The 23044-nt window shown below is 48.6% G+C and overlaps 6 protein-coding genes across 6 annotated transcripts; 1 reads left to right on the top strand and 5 right to left on the bottom strand.

Moving 5' to 3' along the window:
• Window positions 1–192: 192 nt before the first annotated feature.
• FSUBG_5713 (trehalose phosphate synthase) lies at window positions 193–1850 on the bottom strand (the record flags this gene model as incomplete). Its single annotated transcript, XM_036683839.1, has 2 exons — window positions 193–1487; window positions 1541–1850. The coding sequence occupies 2 exons, from the start codon at window positions 1848–1850 to the stop codon at window positions 193–195; spliced, it is 1605 nt and encodes a 534-aa protein (XP_036538702.1).
• Window positions 1851–4540: 2690 nt separating this feature from the next.
• FSUBG_5712 (Exosome complex exonuclease rrp6) lies at window positions 4541–7164 on the top strand (the record flags this gene model as incomplete). Its single annotated transcript, XM_036683838.1, has 4 exons — window positions 4541–4903; window positions 4960–5150; window positions 5241–5574; window positions 5629–7164. The coding sequence occupies 4 exons, from the start codon at window positions 4541–4543 to the stop codon at window positions 7162–7164; spliced, it is 2424 nt and encodes an 807-aa protein (XP_036538701.1).
• A 3761-nt stretch (window positions 7165–10925) lies between these two features.
• On the bottom strand, window positions 10926–11550 carry FSUBG_5711 (ATP synthase subunit 9 mitochondrial; the record flags this gene model as incomplete). The annotated part of the gene is made up of 3 exons (XM_036683837.1): window positions 10926–10931; window positions 10999–11321; window positions 11439–11550. 3 exons carry the CDS (start codon window positions 11548–11550, stop codon window positions 10926–10928), a joined length of 441 nt encoding a protein of 146 aa, XP_036538700.1.
• A 2927-nt stretch (window positions 11551–14477) lies between these two features.
• Window positions 14478–16483, bottom strand: FSUBG_5710 (histone acetyltransferase; the record flags this gene model as incomplete). The annotated part of the gene is made up of 2 exons (XM_036683836.1): window positions 14478–15299; window positions 15353–16483. 2 exons carry the CDS (start codon window positions 16481–16483, stop codon window positions 14478–14480), a joined length of 1953 nt encoding a protein of 650 aa, XP_036538699.1.
• An 829-nt stretch (window positions 16484–17312) lies between these two features.
• On the bottom strand, window positions 17313–19364 carry FSUBG_5709 (uncharacterized protein; the record flags this gene model as incomplete). The annotated part of the gene is made up of 1 exon (XM_036683834.1): window positions 17313–19364. The coding sequence occupies one exon, from the start codon at window positions 19362–19364 to the stop codon at window positions 17313–17315; it is 2052 nt and encodes a 683-aa protein (XP_036538698.1).
• A 1464-nt stretch (window positions 19365–20828) lies between these two features.
• On the bottom strand, window positions 20829–22678 carry FSUBG_5708 (26S proteasome regulatory subunit N3; the record flags this gene model as incomplete). Its single annotated transcript, XM_036683833.1, has 3 exons — window positions 20829–20972; window positions 21023–22320; window positions 22417–22678. 3 exons carry the CDS (start codon window positions 22676–22678, stop codon window positions 20829–20831), a joined length of 1704 nt encoding a protein of 567 aa, XP_036538697.1.
• Window positions 22679–23044: the final 366 nt, after the last annotated feature.

The following is a 23044-nucleotide window of genomic DNA, read 5'->3' as shown; positions in this document are numbered from 1 at the left end:
ATAGTAACTCATGTCTGAATGAATATTTAAAAGCAGTCGACACACTCAGAAGCAAGGCCGATGACTCCATCGTGATATTTTTTATTATAGCAAAAGAAAAACAGTTTATAATGAGACCCAAATCATGACCGCTTGCCTAAACCGTGAACTCGTTCTTGCACACCAATGTCCTTCCCTGCTACGAGACATTTTTTATTGAGAAGGCTCTGTCTGTAAATCGGCTTCCTTCTTCTCGTCAATGGCTAATAGTTCCTCCGCCTTCTTCTCAAGATCAGCGACAGCCTGTTGGGCTTTCTGCTCCAGTCCGATTACAGCCCCAGAGACGTTGCGAAGGGTCTTGGGCTGAGAACCCTCAGTGCTAAGACGGGTCATTTCAGAGACAAAGCTAGCACCCCACCAAGCACTTGTGTACTTAAAGACATAACGTTCGAGCTTTTTGTAGTTGGCTTCACGTTGTTCGGGGCTCATGGTAACGGCGTCATGTAAAGCATTGGCAAGCTCTTCAGTGTTCCAAGGATTGACGATGAGACTGCCATTGAGCGATTGAGCAGCACCTGTAAATTCGCTCAAAATCATGACGCCGTGGTTCTTCTGTTGTGTCGCAATGTATTCGTAGGACACCAAGTTCATACCGTCTCGGGTGGATGAGACCAAACAGACGTCAGATACAGCATACAGGGCAGTAAGCTCGTCAAAAGTGACGGATTGATGGAGGAAGTGAATGGGCATAAACTCAATGGTGCCAAACTTTCCGTTGATTCGGCCGACCAGTTCGTTAACCACAGCACGGAGATTCTGATACTCTTCGACGTCTTGTCGTGAAGGAACAGCAACCTGAACCAGAACAATTTTACCGATCCATTCCGGATGTTCGGTCAGGAACACTTCAAGAGCGTGCAATTTCTGAGGAACACCCTTGATGTAATCCAAGCGATCGACTCCAACGACGAGCTTGACACCTTCGAACTTTCGGCTGAGTGCAGCGATACGTTCTTGCACCTTTGGCTTCTTCAGTCCTTCAACGAAGTTATCGGGATCGATTCCAATGGGGAAGGCTCCAACTGTCACAAAACGGCCATTCCAGTCGACACCGTTAGGGGTCGTAGGACACTCGAGAATGCGGGAGCAACTGCTAAGGAAGTGACGAGCGTAGTCGTATGTATGGAAACCAATAAGGTCGCAATCAAGGAGTCCAGTAAGGAGTGCTTCTCTGACAGGCAGGATCCTGTAAATTTCACTACTGGGGAATGGTGTATGGAGAAAGAAGCCAATCTTGACATTCTTTTTCGATTCGCCGATCTCCTCACGAAGCATTTGGGGGAGGAGCATCAGATGGTAATCATGAACCCAAATAAGGTCGCCATCTTGCACATCCTTTATAACGGTCTTGGCAAAGAGGCGATTGACTTCTTGATATGCGGCCCAAGCGGACTCGTCGAAGGTGATCTCACCAGGGTGGTAATGGAAAAGAGGCCAAAGAATTGAGTCTGCGAGCATCATGTCAGGAACATTCTTGTGGTGTCAAAATCGTACTACTTACTAGAAAACCCATTGTAATGTCTGTCGGCAAGTTCATCGTCGATAAAAACCGGGTGCGCGCCGTACTCGTCTTTCAGTCGTTGCTTCATACCCTCGACTTCGTTGTCAGGGACCTCGAGACCTGGCCAGCCGTACCACTGGAAACTGGTGGTTTTGCTGAGACCACTGAGACCCGTGACAAGACCTCCAGAAGACATAGAAAATGAATAGCTACCATCTTCTGATCGCTTAATTGTGATGGGCAATCGATTGGAGAGCAGCAACAGGCGGCCTGGGGCAGCTTGGCCATTCTCATCGACAGCACCGGGCATGATGACGGTATTGGAAGAAATAATCTCAAACAGGGAGATTTGGGATGTTGAAAAGCTGAAGGAAGATAACTTGAGAAATAAAAAGGTCGGAGTGTAGTCGGCCTCGTCGCGGTTTGTGGTCGATGGCCGATGATCGATTGTCGATTGTGGAGGGGCAGGGAATTGACCTGGCAGCTGGTTTAGAGCCGAGAGGCGTAGGTCCCCAGTAGTGGAGTTAGTGTGAGGAGCTTTGGGCTGTTGTGTAGCGAAACGATGACGCTATTGCGCGTAAGGTCAGTCGATTTATTGGAGAAGAGCGTGGTAAGCGGGGACCGGAAAAGAATAAGAAACAAGGACTTTCTGTTGATATCAAGAGTCAGATGTGTCTGCAACTGTTGAGGAGCAGTAGAGAGAGTTGATCTAACGAAGATCAATAAGATCAAGTTTCGAACGATAAGTTGAGAGAAGTCAGAGGGGAGAGATCAGGTTCTAATAAAACAGCAGAAGAATATCGCAGAAACTGGCCAGAAACATGGATGGGGCTGAAAGAAATGGCAACTGAGGGGCATATGACACCTGCCCGCAACCAGTCAGTACTATGCACTACCCAGGCTGGCCAGGTTAGCAGTAATAAGGTCGTTTACTTCCTTACCTTGTGCCTGATTTTGATGACACCTTAGTTAGGTAGTTCATGAGTTGGAGAGTGCGCTAACAAACTTTCTAAAGTTACGATTCAATTTAACATATGCAAATTCGTCGTAACTCGAGAGATGAACAACATGAGATCAACAACTTGTTCTCTCGTGCTCCTCTTTATTTAAATCACCACATACCTGATCTGATCTCATTGCAATATGTAATGTCTCATGCTTTCCTTTCCCTTATTAGGTATTGTCCCGCAAGCCGATAGCTTCCGCCTCCCGGTTGTACTCTATTCGCTGAGATCGAGATCCGGGCCGTTGACCTCAAGATGAGAATGAGGTGGAGGGAGGCATTTACACGGGCCGGGTCGCTATGGTCAAGGGAAAACACCATTGGGCACCCAGCACCATCCTACGCCTGTCAATCACCCACGAGGCATTGATTTTCATGTAGTAACAATGAGAAAAGTGCCAGCAACGAATCGAGAGGTCCGGGAGTGAACTAGCTCTCCACTTCTATATATCTGCCTATTGGTGCTTCTAAAGGTCTGTATGGCTTGAACCGGAGGGCAGCCCGGGGGTGTTTCCGGAGACGGGTTTGATTCATCGGCCACTACATGGGCGATACGGACAGTATCTTTGTTCTCGATGTTTTGAAATAATTCAGTAGTTGATAAGAAGTAAATGGCAAACCCCGGTTAATAATGTGCGGGTCTCCACATCTGTGATACAAAGCTTGATTCAGTGACTCTATAAACAGCCAGCTTAGTAGGGGAGGAAAAACTCAGGACCTTGATCCTAATAAGTGACAAAAAGACTGAGGTAACTTAGCATAAGTTCAGGATACCGTTTACTGGGTTTATTTTGATATCCTATGCTAATGTTCGATGTTTTCTTGCTCCCCAAGGCCAGCCCAGCCAGCTGTGGTTATGGAACAGTGACGCATTCGGGGCGTTCTTCGTCCGGGTTCCATCAAATAGGTACCTACTAGAGGTTACAAGGCCCAAGTACTAGTATGTTGTCTGCTGCTGGTTTTCACGAAGTGGGCTTTATCATTACACACAGGCCAATGAACTGATTGATAATGGGGGCAAGGCATGTTTTTTCCTTGGTGGGCTTCATTGACCGGACCATAACGTCCTGAACCTCTGTCACCATCGAAGATGAAGCCCGAAAATAAGAGAATTGATGGGAGCCTGCACCCAAACTGATCACTCTGTTGCAACCATCTGCCTGTCTCAAATCGGTGAGGTTTGCATAGCCTTCGGCCCGGTAGCCGCAACTAAACTGCTCCTATGTCTAGGCATCTTTGGCCCAAGTATGAGTGTCTGGCAACTGTAGCTCTTTCCAATAAAGATTCCCTCGTTGTATTATCTAATCAACTATGAAGACTGCTTGGTGATCCGTGATAACTAATCGGTTACAGGCATGCTATGATAATGAGTCTAGGTCCCGGTGTTGGCAATGTGAGGATCAACTTAACTCAAGCTCACCTCAGGCGTTTGGCATAAGGTAGGTAAACGTAAATGAAAGGAATCTCCCATTCCAAAGTTTCCACGTTTACGCAAAAACTCAAAAATAAAACACCAATATGTGGTATGTATATCATTGTTGCATTTTGATTTCTCGACATCACTAAACTTGAGGTTTATAGCAAACGGAGCATCCCAAGACTTCAGCTATGCAAGTTGGATGTCCATGCAATGTCTTTATTCTTTCTCATAACGGAGGTGTGTATATTAAACATAACTAAGACTGCATTAATCATACACCGTATATAGAGACATAAGAATAAATTGGTTGCGTCCTTCTAAATAAATTATAAAAAGTGTAATGTACACTTTTCACCCAAAGTTATCATTCTCACCAACTACCACAGCTACTAACCTAGACTACTAATTTTAACCAGTAAGGTAAGTACTACGGAGTAGGTTGTTAACGTGCAGTCGGCTGGATCTTATCTTATCGATAAGCGCAACTAAATCTAGGAATTTTTCTAGAATCAACACTGATCGCGAGATTAGGCACAGCTACCAACTGCACGCGCAACGTGCATCTCCTGTCGCAAACATGGAGCAATCTCAAGATTTTAAGTCGCTCCAGGAGATCATTCAGAAGTCACTTATTTCCACAATCAAGACCGTGAACCGAATCGCCGCCGAAGACCTAAGTTTCCAACGGACAGTCAACCCTAGCGTCGGCCAACTACTCGAAGATCGAACTTCGCGGATCCTCGAACTCTCCACACAACTTCTTCTGACCGCCGGTAAGGCGTGTGGTGTCAAGGCGCCCAAGCTTGAAGATGTGGAAGACATCGAGATGAACTGGAGGGGCGTCGTGGACGTTGTCGATTCATCACTCGAGAAAGCCGACACAGCCTTGGATGAGTACACAGGGCTTGTCAAGAGAAAGGAGCCACCCCTACCTGATCCTGTATGTCAAATATTTCTTGTTTGGAGTATTGCAGCTAATTAACGAAGGCGAACAAGTCCAAGAAGCCCAAGTCTACGAACAAGGTTATCCGAAACGCAAATATGACCAAGCCTCAACTCCTTTTCGAACGAAAGCCCGACAATTTTGCTCCTGCTCCATGGAAGCCGATGCTTACGTCGAAACCAAATGCCACATTATCTTTGGAGGAAAGCCTCAAGGTCGTCCCCAATGAAGCTGGCACACCACAGTATGTTCGCCATATTCAAAACACTCCTTCAGGAATCATTTGCGATTTCAGAGCACTGGTGATAGTCAAGTACTAATGTTCGCTTTACAGATACCAACATCCTTATGAACACGAAATTGTTCGCATGTCATATCCGAAACGAGTGTTCAAGGACTCCGAACCTATCATGTACCAGCCTGTCGAAACAACCGCGGCGACTTTTGTCGACACATACGAGGGCGTTCTGGAGATGCTGGAGGAACTGAAGGGCGCCAAGGAGATTGCTATAGATCTGGAACATCACGATTTTAGGTCCTATGTTGGACTTGTATCTCTCATGCAAATTAGTACGCGAGAGAAGGACTGGATCGTAGATACTCTACAACCCTGGCGCCATAAACTTGAGGTTCTGAACCAAGTTTTCACCGATCCCAATATCGTTAAGGTTTGTCTCCTGAGCTCGAGCAGTAAAAATTATGAATAACTAACACATCAAAAGGTTTTCCATGGTGCATACATGGACATGGTTTGGCTTCAGCGAGATTTGGGACTGTATGTGAATGGTCTCTTCGATACCTTCTTTGCGTGCGAGCAACTCCACTATCCCGCCAAGAGTTTAGCCTACCTATTGTCTAGGTTCGTCGATTTTGATGCAGACAAGCAGTATCAATTGGCTGACTGGAGGATACGCCCACTACCCGAGGAGATGATGTACTATGCTCGGTCCGACACCCACTACTTGCTCTACATCTACGATCGAGTACGAAACGAGCTTGTTGCTGCCTCTGATAGAGGTGATGTCGATAAAGACTACATTGGCCGGGCAGTGGAGAAATCAAAGGAACAGTCACTTTCACGCTACGAACATCCCGGTTATGATGAAGAGACTGGTGAAGGCTCTCGTGGCTGGTATGGGTATATCTTCAAGAACTCGCATTTAGCATTCGATAGCGAACAATTTGCTGTCTTCAGAGCCTTGTGGAGGTGGAGAGATAACACTGCCAGGAAAGAGGACGAGAGTACCAACTACGTTCTCAGCACCAGGGATATCACAGAGATCGCCCGAATCAACCCGCCGGATGCAAAGGCCTTACACAGCTTGTTACCCCTAAATGCGTCTCTAGCACGACCGCGTTTCAATGAGATCTGGGAACAAATCAAAGAGACTAAGGCAAAGGGTGGACTCAGCTTGCTTCACTTCTTTACCTCAATGGCGCCGGATAGCATGAGAAAGAATGGAATGCCTATTGCAGCCAGGCAAACTACAAAGTTACCGGTTCTTGATGAAGAGGTCACGGTCAGTAGGCTGACTCGGTCGCAGTTATTTGGCGATATGCCGATCAGCTCTAAATGGGATCCTTCAACGCGACCAACCAAAATTGGGGAGGAGCTTATTCCGTTCCCTTGGCAGAGATTCATACAACAAGGCTCGATTAAAGGAGACATTCAACACGATACAGCCGCCGAAGAGGTCAAAGTCTCTGAGCAAACAGATACTGTGGAGAGTGCAGCTGGTAATGCTGAGGTTGAAGAGGCTGACGAAGAGTTTACGTTGAGGAGGGGCCAGAAGCGAAAGTCGCAAGCGATCGAAGAATCCGAGTCAAGTGAAGAGGACACGGATTCATCACAATCTGATAGTGATGAGGAGATGCAAGAGGGTAGTGGAGTCATCGCTGTCGAAGATGAACCTCCCCAAAAATCGTCCAGGAGTGCTCGTCGCAAGCTTCGCAAGGCAGAGGAGAAGAAGGCTGAAGAAGAGCGAATCCGACGACAAGAAGCGAAGAAGGCTCGCAAGGCTCAGCGGAAGCAGAAGAAGCAGGATGACAAGACCAAGAAGTTTGACGCAGTGCCTTTCGACTATAGTAAGGCTACATCGGTGCTCCATTCAAACAGGGAGTCAAATGGTGGACAGGCAGACGGAAAGGGCAAGAAGAAGGTCTTCGACCCCTACTCGAAGTCTGCGGACACGGATGTCAAGGGGGCACGCAAAGCGCCCCCAGTGAGAGGAGAGCGAAGTGCAACATTCAAAAAATAACTTCAGGGTGTCGGATGCCGGGTAACCACGGCGAAAACAGGAGTTTTGGGTCCCAGACTACAGCATAGGTAGGCCATAGGAAGGCTCGGCTTTTAGTCAGTAGCTTAATCATTATGGCTTCATTCGCTGCTGTTTAAAAATTTCAACTGGGATTGCTGTTCTGTCTAAGCTGAACTTCTGTATAACTATATGGACCATTCTGCATCTTTAATACAGCCAACTATTTTCGACGGTTCTTAGTTGGTGAGCCAGCATATGCTGGATATTTACTGGATAAATATACTTCTAGTATCCGTACAGCTTATATATTGAATACATGGTTTATGAAACAACAGCCGGTGCCTCGTTTATCTTTTCACATCAGTGGCTGTTCTAGCCCCTATCAGTATTCGCTTGGGAAAGTCACACTGCATGTTAACATCGGGTGCTCAAGTTATTAAATGCCTAATTCCTCTACATGATGATGATAATAATAATAATAATAATAATAATAATAATAATAATAATACGAGCGACTAGTAGTCGTCATATTTTGTCAATCCCCTAAATAGGTCTGTACTACTCCGTACAGAGAATGTTTTCTTTTGCTTGTTTGTCGAACCACACTAGCATCAATAGCCACAGTCGAGGGTACATCGACGATCGAACAGGGCATAAACTCCGAGACGGTACTCCGTACCTATGTACCTACCTAGTAGGCAGCCGCCTGGCATTATAATACTGGAGACTATATTACGTAGTCCTCGGTGAGCAAGAAAACACCGGACCTTGATCTAGGGTGCCAAAATAAACTCATCAAAGATCCCCTAAACTTAGGCTGAATTTACCTAAACACTTTTATCGCTTAGGGTCAAGGTTTTGTGTTTTCTTTCCTCCCCTAGGTAGTATGCACGAATAAAACCTGAATTGTTGGCTATCGAAGCACTTGGACATAAAAATCGAATGATGGGGCCAAGGTGTTCACCCTGGGAAACCCGATTGAACATCCAATGCCTGCGTTCGGGGACGCGATACGGTAATGCAGCTCCACCACGGAAGGGAGGCAAATGTTACCCGTACCCTAATTACCCCGGATTTTCCACTTTCCCCGCTTTGAATGGCCTCTGACTGTAATGACTGCGGATTTTAATGCAAATAATATTTTGAATTGTCGCGTGAGAAGTCATATAAACCGTGATACTGGGCAATAGAAAATTAGAAGCTATTCACGACAACATAGTTTTACAAGCTAAAATATCCAAAATGGCAACCGTAGGCTAGAATGTCCTTTCCCCTTGCGCTTTGACAAATCACAACCACTACGCGTCCATTTGGGTTCTGCTGACGGCTTGGATGGAGGTCGATGGCACCCCAACGTCCAAGGAACGCGGCGTAGATGGGTGGTAATGGCCAATCGCAGGAAACGGGAAGGTGCCATCCAGACGCTGTTCCTGCCAAATGCAGGAGACCCTATTCGGCTGATTGTCCCCTTCATCTCTTGCACGGCAGCCACGGCGTTGACTTCCCCTCATTTTGTGACTCGGATAATCTCACTCTGTCGCCGTGGCATTACTCAAACCCTGGCTTTGCCAATAAGAATAGGACCAATCCTTGAAACCCCAACTCTGCTTCTTCTTTGCCTTTTGCATCTTTGTCCTCGTCTTGCCGCTTCTTCCGCCAACCCAGTTTCACTTCATTTCACGCAAGGCATGATGAGAAGAACGGCGACAGCAAATGTCTCGAGCACACGCACGCTATTGCCATCGTCTAAATCCGCTGTCTCCTGAACAAGCCATGGTTTCCGAATCACATCGATGATATGGCCTATGTCTTTGACACAACAGAGAGTGGTAAGTGGCCTGGCAAGACCGGCAGGTCATGTGATTCCAAGTGAGGGGAAAGAGACGGGATGAAACCCAAGATGCAGCATTCCCTTCTCTTCTTTCCTTCTGATTTCTTTCTTGTTGGTGTTGTTGTTTCACAAGTCGTTATGCCCGCATTGAGCTTCGTTGTGGCCCTTTGAGCGACTTACACCAGCAAGAACGGCACCAATCTTTCGAGAACGGTGGAGTTGAGTGGGCCTGAACCAAAGTACACAATGATCTATAAAGTAAGTAAAAGCAGGACCTCGGAGATGAATGCTCCCGTTGCAGCATACTGACAAATAGACAGACAGAGACATATAACTGCCAGAGAGTTCACCAAGGCCTTGTGATTCTGTATCCAGGTTTGTGACGAAGTTCTCTTCTTCCATACTCTCATGAAACCCCGAGTCTTCCCGCCTTCTCGGTACAAGCAAATCGGGAGAGAATGAACTCTGTGTGCGTGTCGACGGCAAAACACACATCTAGTCATTGAGACGGTACATTTTCGACATATACCTCAATCCTCCTATCCATACAGAGTACTGGAGCGTTCCCAATGACTGTTCACTTGAACCCGTTCTTACCAACGTCCCTGGAGTTCCCTGGCATGTCATCGCTCGCATCGTCTGCTGTTCAATCTGCCCAAACCTTCGAGGCCCAGATATTGTTTATGGCCCCACAAGCAACCATTGATACCAACTCGGTTGTGTAGCACATCGCTCGTCCAGATGCCGTCGTCTATTTCTCATATTGGTGCTCACTGGAGCTCGTGGTATCTTTCCGTTCGAGACGTCGCCCTAGCCTTCCTCGAAACTTCGATGATGTTTGATTGATGAATTTTGCATAGGACCCTGTCGGCTATAGCCTCATTCGTTTCATCGAAGCTGTTGTCAGTGCCCCGTGGTGCAACCGGTCAGACTATAATGTTTGAACTTTGAGCAATGCTCATTGAGATCATGCAACTCAATGGCAGTCAAAGCCCCCGACAAACCCATCGGAAGTGCTATGTTGACTGTCCTAGAGCTCGAAAGCATTGCATCTCGACCGACATTGCCGGCAATTACTCCAGACCAGCTCGTGGCTTTGTCGTCAGGTGGATTTGCTTTCTTTACATACCCTCTCAGCAGCTCCACTATCAAATCCCACAGATCATTCAGTTGCCTCTTAACCCACTCCAACGACTCGCTCATGCCCGCCCTATTGGTCTTTGCTGTGCGCTACGGCTAGCAACAGACGCTAGCGAGGGTAAAATTTACACCGTGTGGATCTTTTTTTTTTCATATCATGAAGAAACTTCGATCGAAATTGGGTGCCTTGGAACGCAGGCATCAAGCACCGAGCGACCCATACAGACCATACAACATGCCCGGGTCAACTCGGCTAAGCTGGAAGAACAGTGCCTTCAAGACTGTCTCCGGCTAGCCCGCCAACCCCCGGCTCCGGCCCACGGGAGCTCAGCAAATGCCTCATGTTTACAGCTGCCATGCAGCGGACAAAGCTACTCGGAACGATGTCATCGACTGAAAGTTAATTGAGACGCCAATTGGGATCATTGATATCTGAAGTCACGATTATCAGATGAACCATTTATTTCGTAATGGTGGAACAAGGAAAATATCCATATGCATTGGAAGAAGCGGGATGAATGAGGCTTTTTATTTTACAAATTGATCCCTGGGAGGAATTATGCAGAATTTCCCCAACTCTAATCATAGGAAAGTGCCTATGACCGATGTCACTCCCAGATCTCTATCCCGTCTATTACAAGACAACCTCCCCTCTATCGTGCAAGCTGGCATCAAGCGCACCCATGTCAAATTTCTCAAGACATGGCACAATGCATCATGCTCAGCAGCCTCCTCTGACTCGTTGACTCGATCATTCGGCACGAGCCTACCCAATTGGCTGGGAAATAACTTAGGTCTAAAGTGGAGCATGTTAGTTCATGCTGGAAAGGAAGTAGGAATGCGAGAATTGGGAATTGACTTACGAACTTGGCCATGAGGGCAACCATCAGATCGAAAAGACCGATGGCCTCAACGAAAGCGAAACCCAGAATGGCATAAGAGAAGAGCTGACCACGGAGGGCAGGGTTGCGGGCAACACCGTTAAGGAGGGCGGCGAAGACGAGACCGATACCAATACCGGCACCAGTCAGACCAATGGCGGCGGCACCCATACCCAAGTTCTTGGAGACCTCAACCATGGCCTGGGCGATCTCGGAGGAGTAGGCACGACGCTGGACCTGGAAGGCGTTGCGGCTGGTAGCCTGGAGAAGAGTCTGACGCTTCATGGCCTGGAGGGGGCTGGCGCCTTGAATCGATTGTGAGCGAATTGTTCATTCATCGTGATGGGCGAAGTTCGATCGAGTCGGGTTCGACACCAGCTCAATTGAGCTTGAAGAAAATTTTTGCCGCATCAGAAACTTACCAGAGATGGTTCGCTTGCTGGCAGCAGCGACGGGGGCTCGGACAGCAGGGCGAGCGGCCTTGACGGCCATCTGGGAGGCCAGGCGAGAGGCGAAGACACGAGAAGAGGCCATTGTGATTGATGTGTGAGGGGAGATGGTTGATGTTTGAAAGAGGGAGAGGCTGATGGGAGGTTTAAAGAAAAGAGATACGGAGCTCAGCACGAGACAGGACGGTAGTGGGAAAAGGAAAAGGGAAGAGAGAGCGTCTGGAGCCGGGAAGAAAGTGAGGATAGGTGGGCCCACACGGGTGGATATTATCAGGGGGGTGAGGATGTCAGCCGGGGCAACGCTGGGAAGAAGGGAACAACGATGAATATGGGAGAGACGATTGTTACGGCGAACACGGGTGAGAATATGACTTGAGCACGAACTTGAACAGACGAAAACCTCCCACAAACAAGATATTTGCCCGCTATTAAGCAGCTTAGGACCGCTGGAAAGTGATGGGAATGGGCATGATATCACGGGTGCGAATTAGGCAAGGGGATTGAGCTCTGCACGGGCTGCTTAGCCGTCGGAGGGAATCGGGTGGAGTGAGATACAACAATGCTGAGCTGTGATTGCTCTGGAGGAATTGAGAGACCTTCAGGCCTGAGGCTTTTACAACCGGAGAGACACACTTGGCGGTGGACCATGAATCATGGTTGAAGGGCTACAATGAGCGCCAGCTAACAGATTGGGCCGGCGATGGAACGCGCAACATTGAGTGAAATATCGGTACGGAGGAGGGACAAAGCCGGAACAACGAGAACCCCTACAACTAAGACTAAAAAGATATTTTGCGGCAACGGACAACGACGATCGTACCGGATCTCCGAGACAACACAGCCAGCAGCTTCAATGAGATGTGTCTTCCAAACAAGGAGGGAATTGAGATTGCCTTCAATCGTATAAACCCCGTTGAAATGGTAAAATTCATACAACTATGGAAAGCATCTGAACGCAAGGTCATCGAGGGTTTATCTTGATGACACGAGGTACCATTACAGTGCTGACCCTTGTCTAGCTAAGGCTAGAACAGAATGATAACAGTGCTGATAAGTATCTGGACATTGGATGCTACCGAGAAATGATCTTGATTGGTTGTGACTTTGAGCAAAGCGCACAAGCGCAGCAACACATTCCCTACGGAGAGTGCGATCTGTACAGTGCCAAGACACAGTATGAGCTGAGATTTTTTCTTGGTGGCTTTTATAGAGCCTAATCGGCGAATCAAGGAACGGGTTTCCCACGTGTGCGGATGGTGATAGACACTTCGAAGGATGCATTTGATATCGTAAAGTGAAGGTAAACTCATTCCTGAGAGGGAGGGGACGAGAACCAAAGCCTCATTGAAAAAGACTTGTACGGTACAAACGGGTCCTATCTCAACATGTTCAGGGTACTGCAATCAGCCATTTGAGTGTTGGGCTTTTCGATGATCTTGCAGAAGCGGTCTCTGAACTTCCTGCCTCTTGCTTATCGATCATTGAGTTTGAACAGCCATTTTTTTCCTTTTCCTTTTTCTTTTTCTTTTTGAGGAGCCCGGGTGTATAGACAACGAGCTCTCCATATGTTCTCTATAATGATGAAAAACCGTAGTGTATCAAGAGTGGTAGGATTTTATTTGTGTAGTTTCACTGAAGTGCTGGGCCAGACAATAGCCCTTTACTACCTACCTAGGTACCTACCTAGCTGTCGTTGGGCGAAAGGAAAAATTTTTCCCGCTCGATCAAACATCCCCATATCGAATTTAGGTTGGGCCGTCGATGAGCTGGAACAGTGCACGAATCAAATGATGGACAGCAACGGGTGGCTGCAGCCTTCAACCTCCTGTAATACTGTGTAATTAATTGCACGACAGCGAGGCTGAAGAAAGTCAATTTGTCAAACACTGCCTTTTATATATCAGGTCTTACTGGCGACAATTAGTCTTGTAGCAACATTGTTCTGAGGATACTATGGCACCGCTTATGCTCTTCTTGCTACGAAGAACAGAGCCCATTTGTCAATTAGATAAGGTTCGTAAGCATGAAGAGGTCAAGTTGCGTTGAAACTGACATAACCACTTCCGCAGCCACAGAATTTAGTAATTGCGTGTAAAAATAAAGGCTGACACTGTATATCGGTAGCTCTAGCCTCGTCCCTATACCCACGTCTATGAGAAGAGGAGTGCTCCCCATATTTCGCATCTCATCTTGAATCTCAAATCTGCAACGGACGACACTTGGGAGTCTGGGGCAACTAGGGCCTTTTTAGAGATTGGGATTCCCTAACCCCTAGGTAGGTACGGAGCCAGTACATAAGGTAGGTAGGCACTGTAAAAATCGCTGACTTCTAGGTGACGAAAAGTCTTCGGCCCAAACCCAGGGGGTGTATCAGTCCCATTCCCAGTACTCACACTGTTGGACAAGGGCAAAATCGGGACGAGCTTGAAAAAACTCGACCCTGTGCAAAACTACATAAGCTCGTCTAAGCTCTTTACCCTGTTGGGAAAGCTCGTTAGATCGGGCAAAGATGGGTGTTAAGAGTTAGGTATGAGAAGAAAGGCTATTCCAGAGCCATTGGCCTCGATATACTATTCAAATACGCGCCGGAAGTCTCAATTACGATACCAGCGCTATTTCTGAATTACCTGATGCAATGCTGAAGCGCCTTTCCATGTTGTATGCCTCCGAACGTTCAACCTCGGCACGACCTGAGGAAAATGGCATGACACAAGCGGGTAGTCAACATGCATCCCGACACATTAGTTATGTAAACCACAATAGTTGCAGGAGCTCAGCTGCTTGATCGAGTCCCTTGTAAAAGTCACAACAGGATTGTGGCATAAAGCTATGATTCTCTGTCAAGAATTCGGTGAACAGAGGTCCCTCATGATCCTACTAGATCCAAAAAGAAAGAGAACAATGATGATGAGAGGAAGCTCATTTAATTTGAGCACGGGTATCACTATCGCCGAAGCGTCTAATCTTTAGGTACATGCCAGCAAATTGTACCATGGCAATATCTGGACTCCATCACTCCTCCGCCTCCACCATCTCTTCTTCCACCACCTCGGGTGCCTTGTTTGCGTATCCCTCGATAAACCCAGCAGGATCACACATACGCTCCAGGCTTATTCGATTCTCGGCCACATATCGACGGACTGCCTGCTTGTCTATCCGCACCCGTGGCACCATCTTGACAACTAGCACGGTCTCTTCTTTAACTCCTCCTTCAGCAGTAGGCGATGTCCTTGTCGTGTCTTCGCCTTTCTTCTCCTCGGCCTCGACCTCAGCCTCGCGGACAGGCTTTTCCTCAGGCTTCCTTGGGCCCAAACCGGCCTCTTCGAATACACCCATATCTCGCAACACCTGGAGACAATCTTCGGGAAGAATCCAGGTTGCCCTACTGCAGTCGTTGAGATCCACGAGGACCTCATTCTGGGGGGTCTTCGAGTCCATATTGATAGTCAATAGCCATCTCGCGATTTCGCCTGCCCAGTAACGTTTGTAGCCCTTCTTACCAAGATCAGAAATTGGCTTCTCCGGCCCACCCAGAATACCCTCCCGCCGAGATATCTCGTACGATGCCCCCATCAGCAACGCACCAAGACCCTTTCGCTGCCACGGGGGGAATATGAGGATGCAAGCGAGGTTGTTGTTATCCCATGACATTTTCTCCTTCGAAAAGAATCCCGTAATTCGAGGTGCAAGGGGCTCAGGCTCGGTTGCAGTCTGCGAAGATCGACTCGGAGGTGTGTAAACAAGTAGGAAGTAATTGAAACCTGTGACATCGAAGAAGACGGACTTATTGTCGAGGAAGAGCTTCGCGAAGAGTGACAAATTCTGACAAAAGAGCTGAGAGCAAAAGTTAGCATTGGGGCTGTCCTTGGCATAATGGGTAAACGTACCCCATCCTTTTCACCATCAACCTCCCAGATACTCCATTCTCCTTCGTCCTGGACGATCTCCTCTACCAAGCGAATGTTCCCTTCCCCTTTCCGTCTTTTGGGGCCAGAGGTTTTATTATCATGGGGAACAAGAATCTTTCTCCGCCCCCTTGGATGGATGTATACCTTCCGACCAGGTATCTGAGTCTTCTTCTCACACACATGGACGTGATGACACCAGGCAACCAATTCCTTGGAGTACTTGAAGCAAGTAGGACACACGTAGAGCCGATCAACTACTGGGTGATGTTCGCGATCCCGCCGGGATGATGATTTACCGCCTGTAGCTTGATCCTTGGCCCCCAGGTCCTTGCTGCCTGTTTTGCCCAGATTGCCTGATGATTCCCCAAGCACTTCTTTTCCATAGTAGCTAGGATACCATGTACTGAAGCACATATTACCCAACACGACTTTATCAATGTTGCGATCGGCTCGAAGAGGCGGTCGTACAGAAGGTGCGACAGGAGGCTTCGGAGGGTGAACTGGCGTGACTGTTGGAGGCGGCGGTCGTTCGAGGATACGTGGTGGTTGTGCCGTAGGGCCATGAGGTCGGACAAGAGCTGAGGTCCGCTGGAATGAGTTTGTATGCGACTGTGGTACATGATAGGTGATCTCAGGCGCAACCAAGTCTGATGGCGGACGACCAGCGGCAATCGGCCGAGGTGGGGGCATGGCTGCCATCGCTGTTGGATGGAGATGGTGAGAGGGAGGCCTGACTGCTGGGCCTGGCTGTTCAAGCGGAGCCCATCGCAGGACAGAAGGGGGGTGTTGACTTTGCGCCGTGGGTTGTGATGGAGGTAGTTGAGGACGACCGTTGGAGGCACGACTCCGCTTCTGCTCTGGGGAGGTTGTTGGTTTCGAAGAAGCTGATGATAGTGTAGGTATTATAGGAGGCGGTACCGCCGTTTCCGTGCGTGGTTGAGGTTGTAGTTGCGTCACTGGTGTTGGTGGAATTACTGGGGTTTGACGCGTCGCCCGACACGCGCTGGTGGATTTTGATTGAGAGTCAGAAGATGTTGATTTGAGTGCGGATGCTGGCAACAGTTCTTTTCCGGAAGGATCTTGGTCTGGTCGCTTGCGCTTTTGAGGCATCGCTGTGCGAGCCTCGATTTAAGAAATATGGTGGTTCGCAGAGGCGCTTTGCGTGTAGGTACGGAAGGGCACTAGGACTTGGACGTGGAGTTCTGGTATGAGGTCAGGTAGACTAAAAAGGTGTTGTAAAGTGGTTTGCGTTTTTAGCGACTGGTAAGTTACGCACGTAGAAACATGGTTTATTGATCCGTACATATGATTGGAAGATTTATTTCTTTTAAGGTTGATTTGACATTGGATCCTTGAATTATTGAGAGAAAAAGGAACGCAACGTCATGCGATGAGATCTACGGCTAGGTAAGGTAGGTAGCTAAGGCAGGCTCAAGTTGCACACCGCACTCTGTAGGTAACGTAGGTAAGTAAATAAGTATGGCAAGGAAGACGCGACGCGGGGGATACGGACGGCAAATGTTGCGGATGCTTCCTAAGGTAGGTAGGTAGGTATCATATCACAATCACGTCTATCACGTGCTGTAGTGTTGGGCAGGAAGGATATGGAGTACATAACATGGCTCATGGTGTTTTACCTACCACGGAGAACCACCCACAGCACCACAGCCTTTTGCAAGTACCTTACACTATCCCGTGCATCATGTTGGAACGGACATTTTCCAACGTACTCAATTAGAGGTGCATGTTTCTAAGAATAACAACAACAGCGTTTCAGGGGAGTGAATTAATTCACCTCCAAGTTGGATGAGCAAATGCTCTCCTATCCTCCACTTTCCTGATTGTATTGCAACAACGCGAGAAACAACCTTTCGAAAAGTGAAATAGACTTGTGAGGCCAGGCAAAACAAGGCAATTGCTCGTCGACCACTTCTGTTACTCAGTGTCGGCGCAAAGAGCAGGTTGGGGCATAAGCTGCCATGACACGGTCAAGGGTCTCATCACCCTCCTCCCAATTTTTCACCAGAGTCAGGAGCCGGCGACGGGCGAGACCAGCATCGCGATTACGGTACACGCTGTCGATTTTGCGCACATCAGTCTTATCGCTCACAAGCCAGCGTTTATCCTCCTCCATGAACTGATGGTACGAGGTTTCCTCGCCATACCGAGCCTTGACATTGGCAGAAAGATGCTCTTGAACGGCCTTGCTCATCAGAATCTGCGGTCTGGTCGGCTCAGCTGGGTTGGCGAAAGTCGTGTCAACTGCTGGCCTGAAGGTCGCGGCCTTGAGGGCTGGATCTGGCAGAATTGGGTAGGCCGCGAAGTACACGAGCGACGGGCTCTTGAGCACTGCCTCTGAAATGAGATTGATTGCCGGAGGTGCCACTGCCATATGTCCAAAGTTGAGATAGGACAGACGGCTCTTGGCCAAGACAAGGTCCTGAATGGCAGTTACGGCACCATCCTCGATGTAGTTGTAGGCCTGCCGGAGATCATGAGTGGCATAAGCCTGTCCAAGATCTAACACTTCGAGAGCGGGATGACCAGTAGCAGCCTTGCATAGCGCAACGGCACCTTTGGTGCTGACTCCGATCGACTGTAAGAGCAATCGGGTCAGATACGGTGCCTTGGGTAGTGCTTGAGCAAGGGCATTTGCTCCAGCATCCCCCAATGGGTTTGATGACATGTAAATGGACGTCAAGCCGCAGTGCGGAGACACGAGGAATTTCCCAATAGCCTGTGCACCCTCATTTGAGATGCCATTGCCGTTGAGATAGATATGCTTCAGGGGTAGTTTCGCACCCTCAGGCATGTCGTGACCTGCCAAGCAGTTAAACAGGTCCGAAACTCCGCGGTCACCGAGCTGAGTTTGGTCGAGATCAAGAGTTCGCAAATTCGGGACTCCAGTTATGAGTCGATAGACATCCTCAGAGGCATGTGATCCAAGTGGGTTTCGTTTCAACCAAATGTTGGTGATGGCATCAGACTTGATCATGGCGTCGACGAGAATACTGAAGCTGGGTCCGTCGATGCAGTTTCCAGCGAGATACCAAGTATCAATTCGTCCGGGGAGGTCGTGGATGAAATGGGCGATGTCATGAGCACCGACAGGGCCGATGATGTTATTGCCCAGGAGAAAATGGCGTACAAACTCATTAGGTCGAAGTGAGTCCATCAGTTTACCAATGTGGTCAGGTCCAACGACCATTTTGCAGAGATCCATGCGCCCATCCTCATAGACAACGCCTTTGCGGAACTCGGCGCCTTTCACACCATAGTAAGGCTCGCCTCGTCCATCATCCAGCTCGAAGCCTTTCTCATCACCGTTCAGCTTGGAAGTGCCCCCACCCTTAAGGTGGTTTAGGAATGGCACAAGGTCGGCCTCGTGGGCGATCTCAACAGGCATGGGGATGGCTGGCACACCTTCAAGAGAAATGGGATGTTTAGCAGGGTCCCAAACTCCTTGTGATGTGATACGGGAGGCCCAAACAGGCGCCTGGACACCAGGGGCGGCACCGCTGGACAGGCCACGGGTGGTATGACCGTTGCGAATAGTGGCTTTCAGCATGTCATACCTGCGCTGCAAGGCAGCCCAAGCACGGAGGCGCACACGGTCTTCCTCGTAGCGTATGATGGCTGTTAGCGAACCTTGATGCACAGGGTACAAGAAGGAAGAAATAGCGACGGCCAAGTTATGACGAGCAGATTTGCGTCGAGGGAGCTCATGAAGGGCATCGTCGATCCGATGCTTATCAAGCGGCAGAGAAACGATTTCATCTGCAGTGAAAGGATGAGAAGGTTTGAAGCCGGGAAGATGCGAGTCGAGCTCGACGAGGCTCGTGCGGCAGAGCTTGGCGAGATGGATAGCTAGGTCCATTTCTACCTCGCCGTGGTACTTCGTCGATTGAACCGAAGGTAAAGATGGCATTGCGTGCTGATGTGTTGAAAAGGAGGGCACCTGGGTAGGCCGAAGCTCGGTAGCGGAAGCCATGTTCAAGTCATCAACTTTGGGTTCAGGTTTATGGTGTACTTGTCAATTCAAAGCAGTCAGGCTTGTGTGTAATATGAAAAGGAAGAAAGGGCTCCCAACAGTCCTCCGAGCCTTTTATATACCGACACAATAGAGTTGACTACCTATTGAGTTAAGCTCAGCCTTACCGATGTATGACACCCAAACTATGTGACAAAACTTTCGAGGGGGCCTTCCACTGGCTGGCACTGCCTTTCTGCTTGTTGGAAGCTTGTCAAACGCAGGGCGCACGCTGTACAGTGCACAACTGGCGGCTTGTTTGCTGAGTGAGTCAACCTCACCTCAAACTTTGAACATACTCTCGTGTTTCCAGCAGCTTCTGGCGGCGGCCTCCACTTGTGTTCAGGAAAGGGCCGTGAATAGGACTCTCTGGTGACCATGCGGTTCTGAGTTCTAAAGCTGGGAAGTTATAAGCTGCCTGCGTTATGATAATCAAAACATTCACGGTTTGACGTTGAGTCTAAGCTTCAGCGTCTCGAGCAGAATGACAATATCGCCAACACAAGAGCGACACTGTAGTCAATCTTCATCCACTCTTGACTTATTGGGCTTGATCGAAATTCCAGCGCCTTATGTTTGTATGTTTGCCATTTACGTATCGATTTGATACTAAATGGACATAAACAAAATGTGTTTAAGAATCCTACCGTGGCTTGGATCATGCAATGTGTAAGGCAACCATGGATATGGCCCACACTTGTCGATCCAAGGGCGTAAGTAAGATTGGCAACTCGATGTCATAAAGTCCTAAACTCATGAGTATCTTCTGCTGTAGACAGACTCGGCTTACTTTTATGTTTGTAGCAGAAGTATACATATAAAAAATATATTTAATTAGAAAGACTATGATATAAAAAAAGAAATACTTAAACTTATATAATAAAAGTATGAGGAACACCGGATTTGAACCGATAACCTTCAGGAATCTCCGTGCTTGATAGCTGGAATCTGACGCGCTACCGTTGCGCCAGCTCCCCATTTGTTGAAAATAAAGAATTAGAGGCATACTATATTCCTGAGACTCTGACCAGACGGTTTGGCATAAGGTATCCTTCTCGCTATCTGCAAAGAACCTCGCATCTATTCACCAAAAGAAGCAATGTCTTGCTTTTAGAATACCACTCTGAAGAAAACGGAGTTCCAATCCCTACATCACCGAGAACGACACAGTATTCCATGCCTCTAAGTTTATTCCCGCCGTGCGAGCATCTAATACACATACACTGAACTCTTGGTCAGACGTTCAACCCACCTCAATCCCTCGCCTTTCTATCGATGTATACCAGCAGACTACCCACCACCGTCACTCTAAGCGGATCATTAAAAGAGACTGCGGCTAACAGTACCTGGCGATGTCGGCAAGGAGAAGCCAGGGCATTGATCAATATGTAGCAAATGCTCTCAAGCCGAGACAATATACAAAGTTTAGATACCATCAAAGTCTCCGCCGAGGTCGTCCTCATCCAAGTCACCTTCCTGGATCTCCTTGGCCATCTCACGCTCACGCTCGCGGGCCTCCTGGGCATTCTTGAGCTCAAGACGATGTTGATTCATAGGGAATCGCATAGCCTAGTGCGAATTAGTCTCTATGCCGTCTCATAAATGAATGGAAAACAAACCTTTACACTCTCATCGTGGAGAGCTAAACAAGCTCGAATTCGGTCGTGAAACGCCTCACCCGGCTCACGAGTAGCATACACGTCACCAACCTCCTTGCTCTTCATGAAACCCCTCTCGCGATCCAAGGTAGCTTCAATCACACCGTCGCGGATAGCCTTGGCAACAATGTACTCAGCCGACTCCTCGCTGCCAAGATGCAGACGAATGCAAATGTCACGAAGAGAGATGCGAGAGTAGGACAGAGACATCATGCGAATGCCGGTCTTGATGACGTTCTGTCGTAAACGGAGGATGAGACTGTACGTGCCATCTCGTCGGAAGGTATCGGCATGATCGGCAATGGCTGTTTCAAAGTCCTCAAGATTCCCAACTCTGACCGACTTGACCAAGAGGAAGTATGGCTGGAGGGCGACCTCCATTGTTGGCTGCCGGAACATAGCTCGGTCAGGAATGTCACCCATCAACAGCTCAACAACATAGAGCAGCTTGGTGGCCGTCTGAGCAAATCCAAGGGCGCAGCTGCTAGAAGGAGCCTTTCGAGTGGCAGCAGTGAGATGCTCATGAGCCTCGGTGTAGCGCAACTGAATTGCTCGAATGCGACCGAGGTAGTAGAGAAATCGTGCTACCTGGTTGTTGACAGCGTTCTCGGGAAACTGGGTATGCGAGACCAAGAGATCAGCCTGGTTGATGTGCGAAGTTGATAGATAGTTTCGCAGCAGTAGAACGATAACCGAGGCTTGTGTGTCGACATCTTTACGTAGCACGGCAGTTCGAAGAGCGGCGAGGAGAGTTGGCCGGATAGCGACGACGGGAGATTGGGGAGAAGGGGGAAGAGGCGCAATGTGCTCGCAAAAGATAGAGTAGTAGAAGTAGACCTTGGCAGACAAAGAGTCGAGTGTACGGCGATTGAGCGATTGGACTCTGTCCGAAAGGTACTTAGAGAAGTCCGCACCGCGCTGGAACTGCTTGGAGTCAAAGAGGTAGACCTGGACAAGAATACCAAGGAAAATATCAATCTCAGGAATGGGTTCCTTGGCTTCTTTCTTAGCACCGTTCTTGCCAGACGTCTTCGCCTCATCGATTTCCATCTCTGAACCACTCTGTCGGCCCAGAATAACATCGTCGCGCTCAATGGCAGACAAGAGCGGCTTGACAATAGCACTCGAGTTGGCGGTAGCTGGGAAGGCCTCGGAAATGACCTGTGCAATGATATCGGGAGTCAAACGCTTGCGGATGATGGAGATAGATCGTAAGGCGCGGAGGGAGAATCTGGCGTCGAAAAGTGAAACCGCGCGATCTATCAGAGCAAAGTTACTCTTGATATCTGCGTTTGGAAAGACATGTCAGTGACTGTTTGGCTTTGGCTTATCAAGCTCCGACGACGACTACTAACCTGCGATAGTCTGTGTTACAGGGTCAACCTTGGCCTCTTCCTCTTCTTCGCCCATTGACACATCACCTTCAGCATCAGCCGCCATCTTGTCAGACTTTTTCGACTTTGAAGGCGGAACAACAACGGTCATCTCTTCATCGCCATCCTTGGCGGACTTCTTGCCCTTGGGCTTTGTGCTGTCTGTCATTTCCACGTCCTTATTTTTCTGGACGTTGTTCCCGGCAGGCTTCTTTCCGTTGTTGTTTGGCGTCTTGCTGGGCATGACGATGGGTTTATTTGTGTATTGCGAGAATAGGATGCTGAAGCTGTTGATGGCGGTAGTGGAGAATACTGTTGACCCCGTGAGTCGTGCGCGCGCCTCAGCTTGTCGTGGCGCTGAGTTGGTAAGGCCTGGACAGTATTGGCTTGAAGAATGTACGGTACCGAAGCCGAGAGAGCAAGGCACGCTTTGCGAAAGAAATTAAGACTGTGGTCGTCGTAGGAGCTTGGTGCTGTAATGGATTGAGGGAGGTTTAAGGTGATGCTGCTGGTTGCTTGCTCATGCTAGGTCACCAAATGGAGACCGGGGCGTGGTGACTGGCCAGTGGGCAACTGAGGCGACTGCTGAGAAACTACTTGAAAGGGCTGA

This window comes from Fusarium subglutinans (assembly GCF_013396075.1).
Source record: "Fusarium subglutinans strain NRRL 66333 chromosome Unknown NRRL66333_c0000058, whole genome shotgun sequence".
In the NCBI taxonomy this organism is placed as follows: domain Eukaryota; kingdom Fungi; phylum Ascomycota; class Sordariomycetes; order Hypocreales; family Nectriaceae; genus Fusarium; species Fusarium subglutinans.
This window is presented reverse-complemented; position numbering and strand designations above follow the sequence as displayed.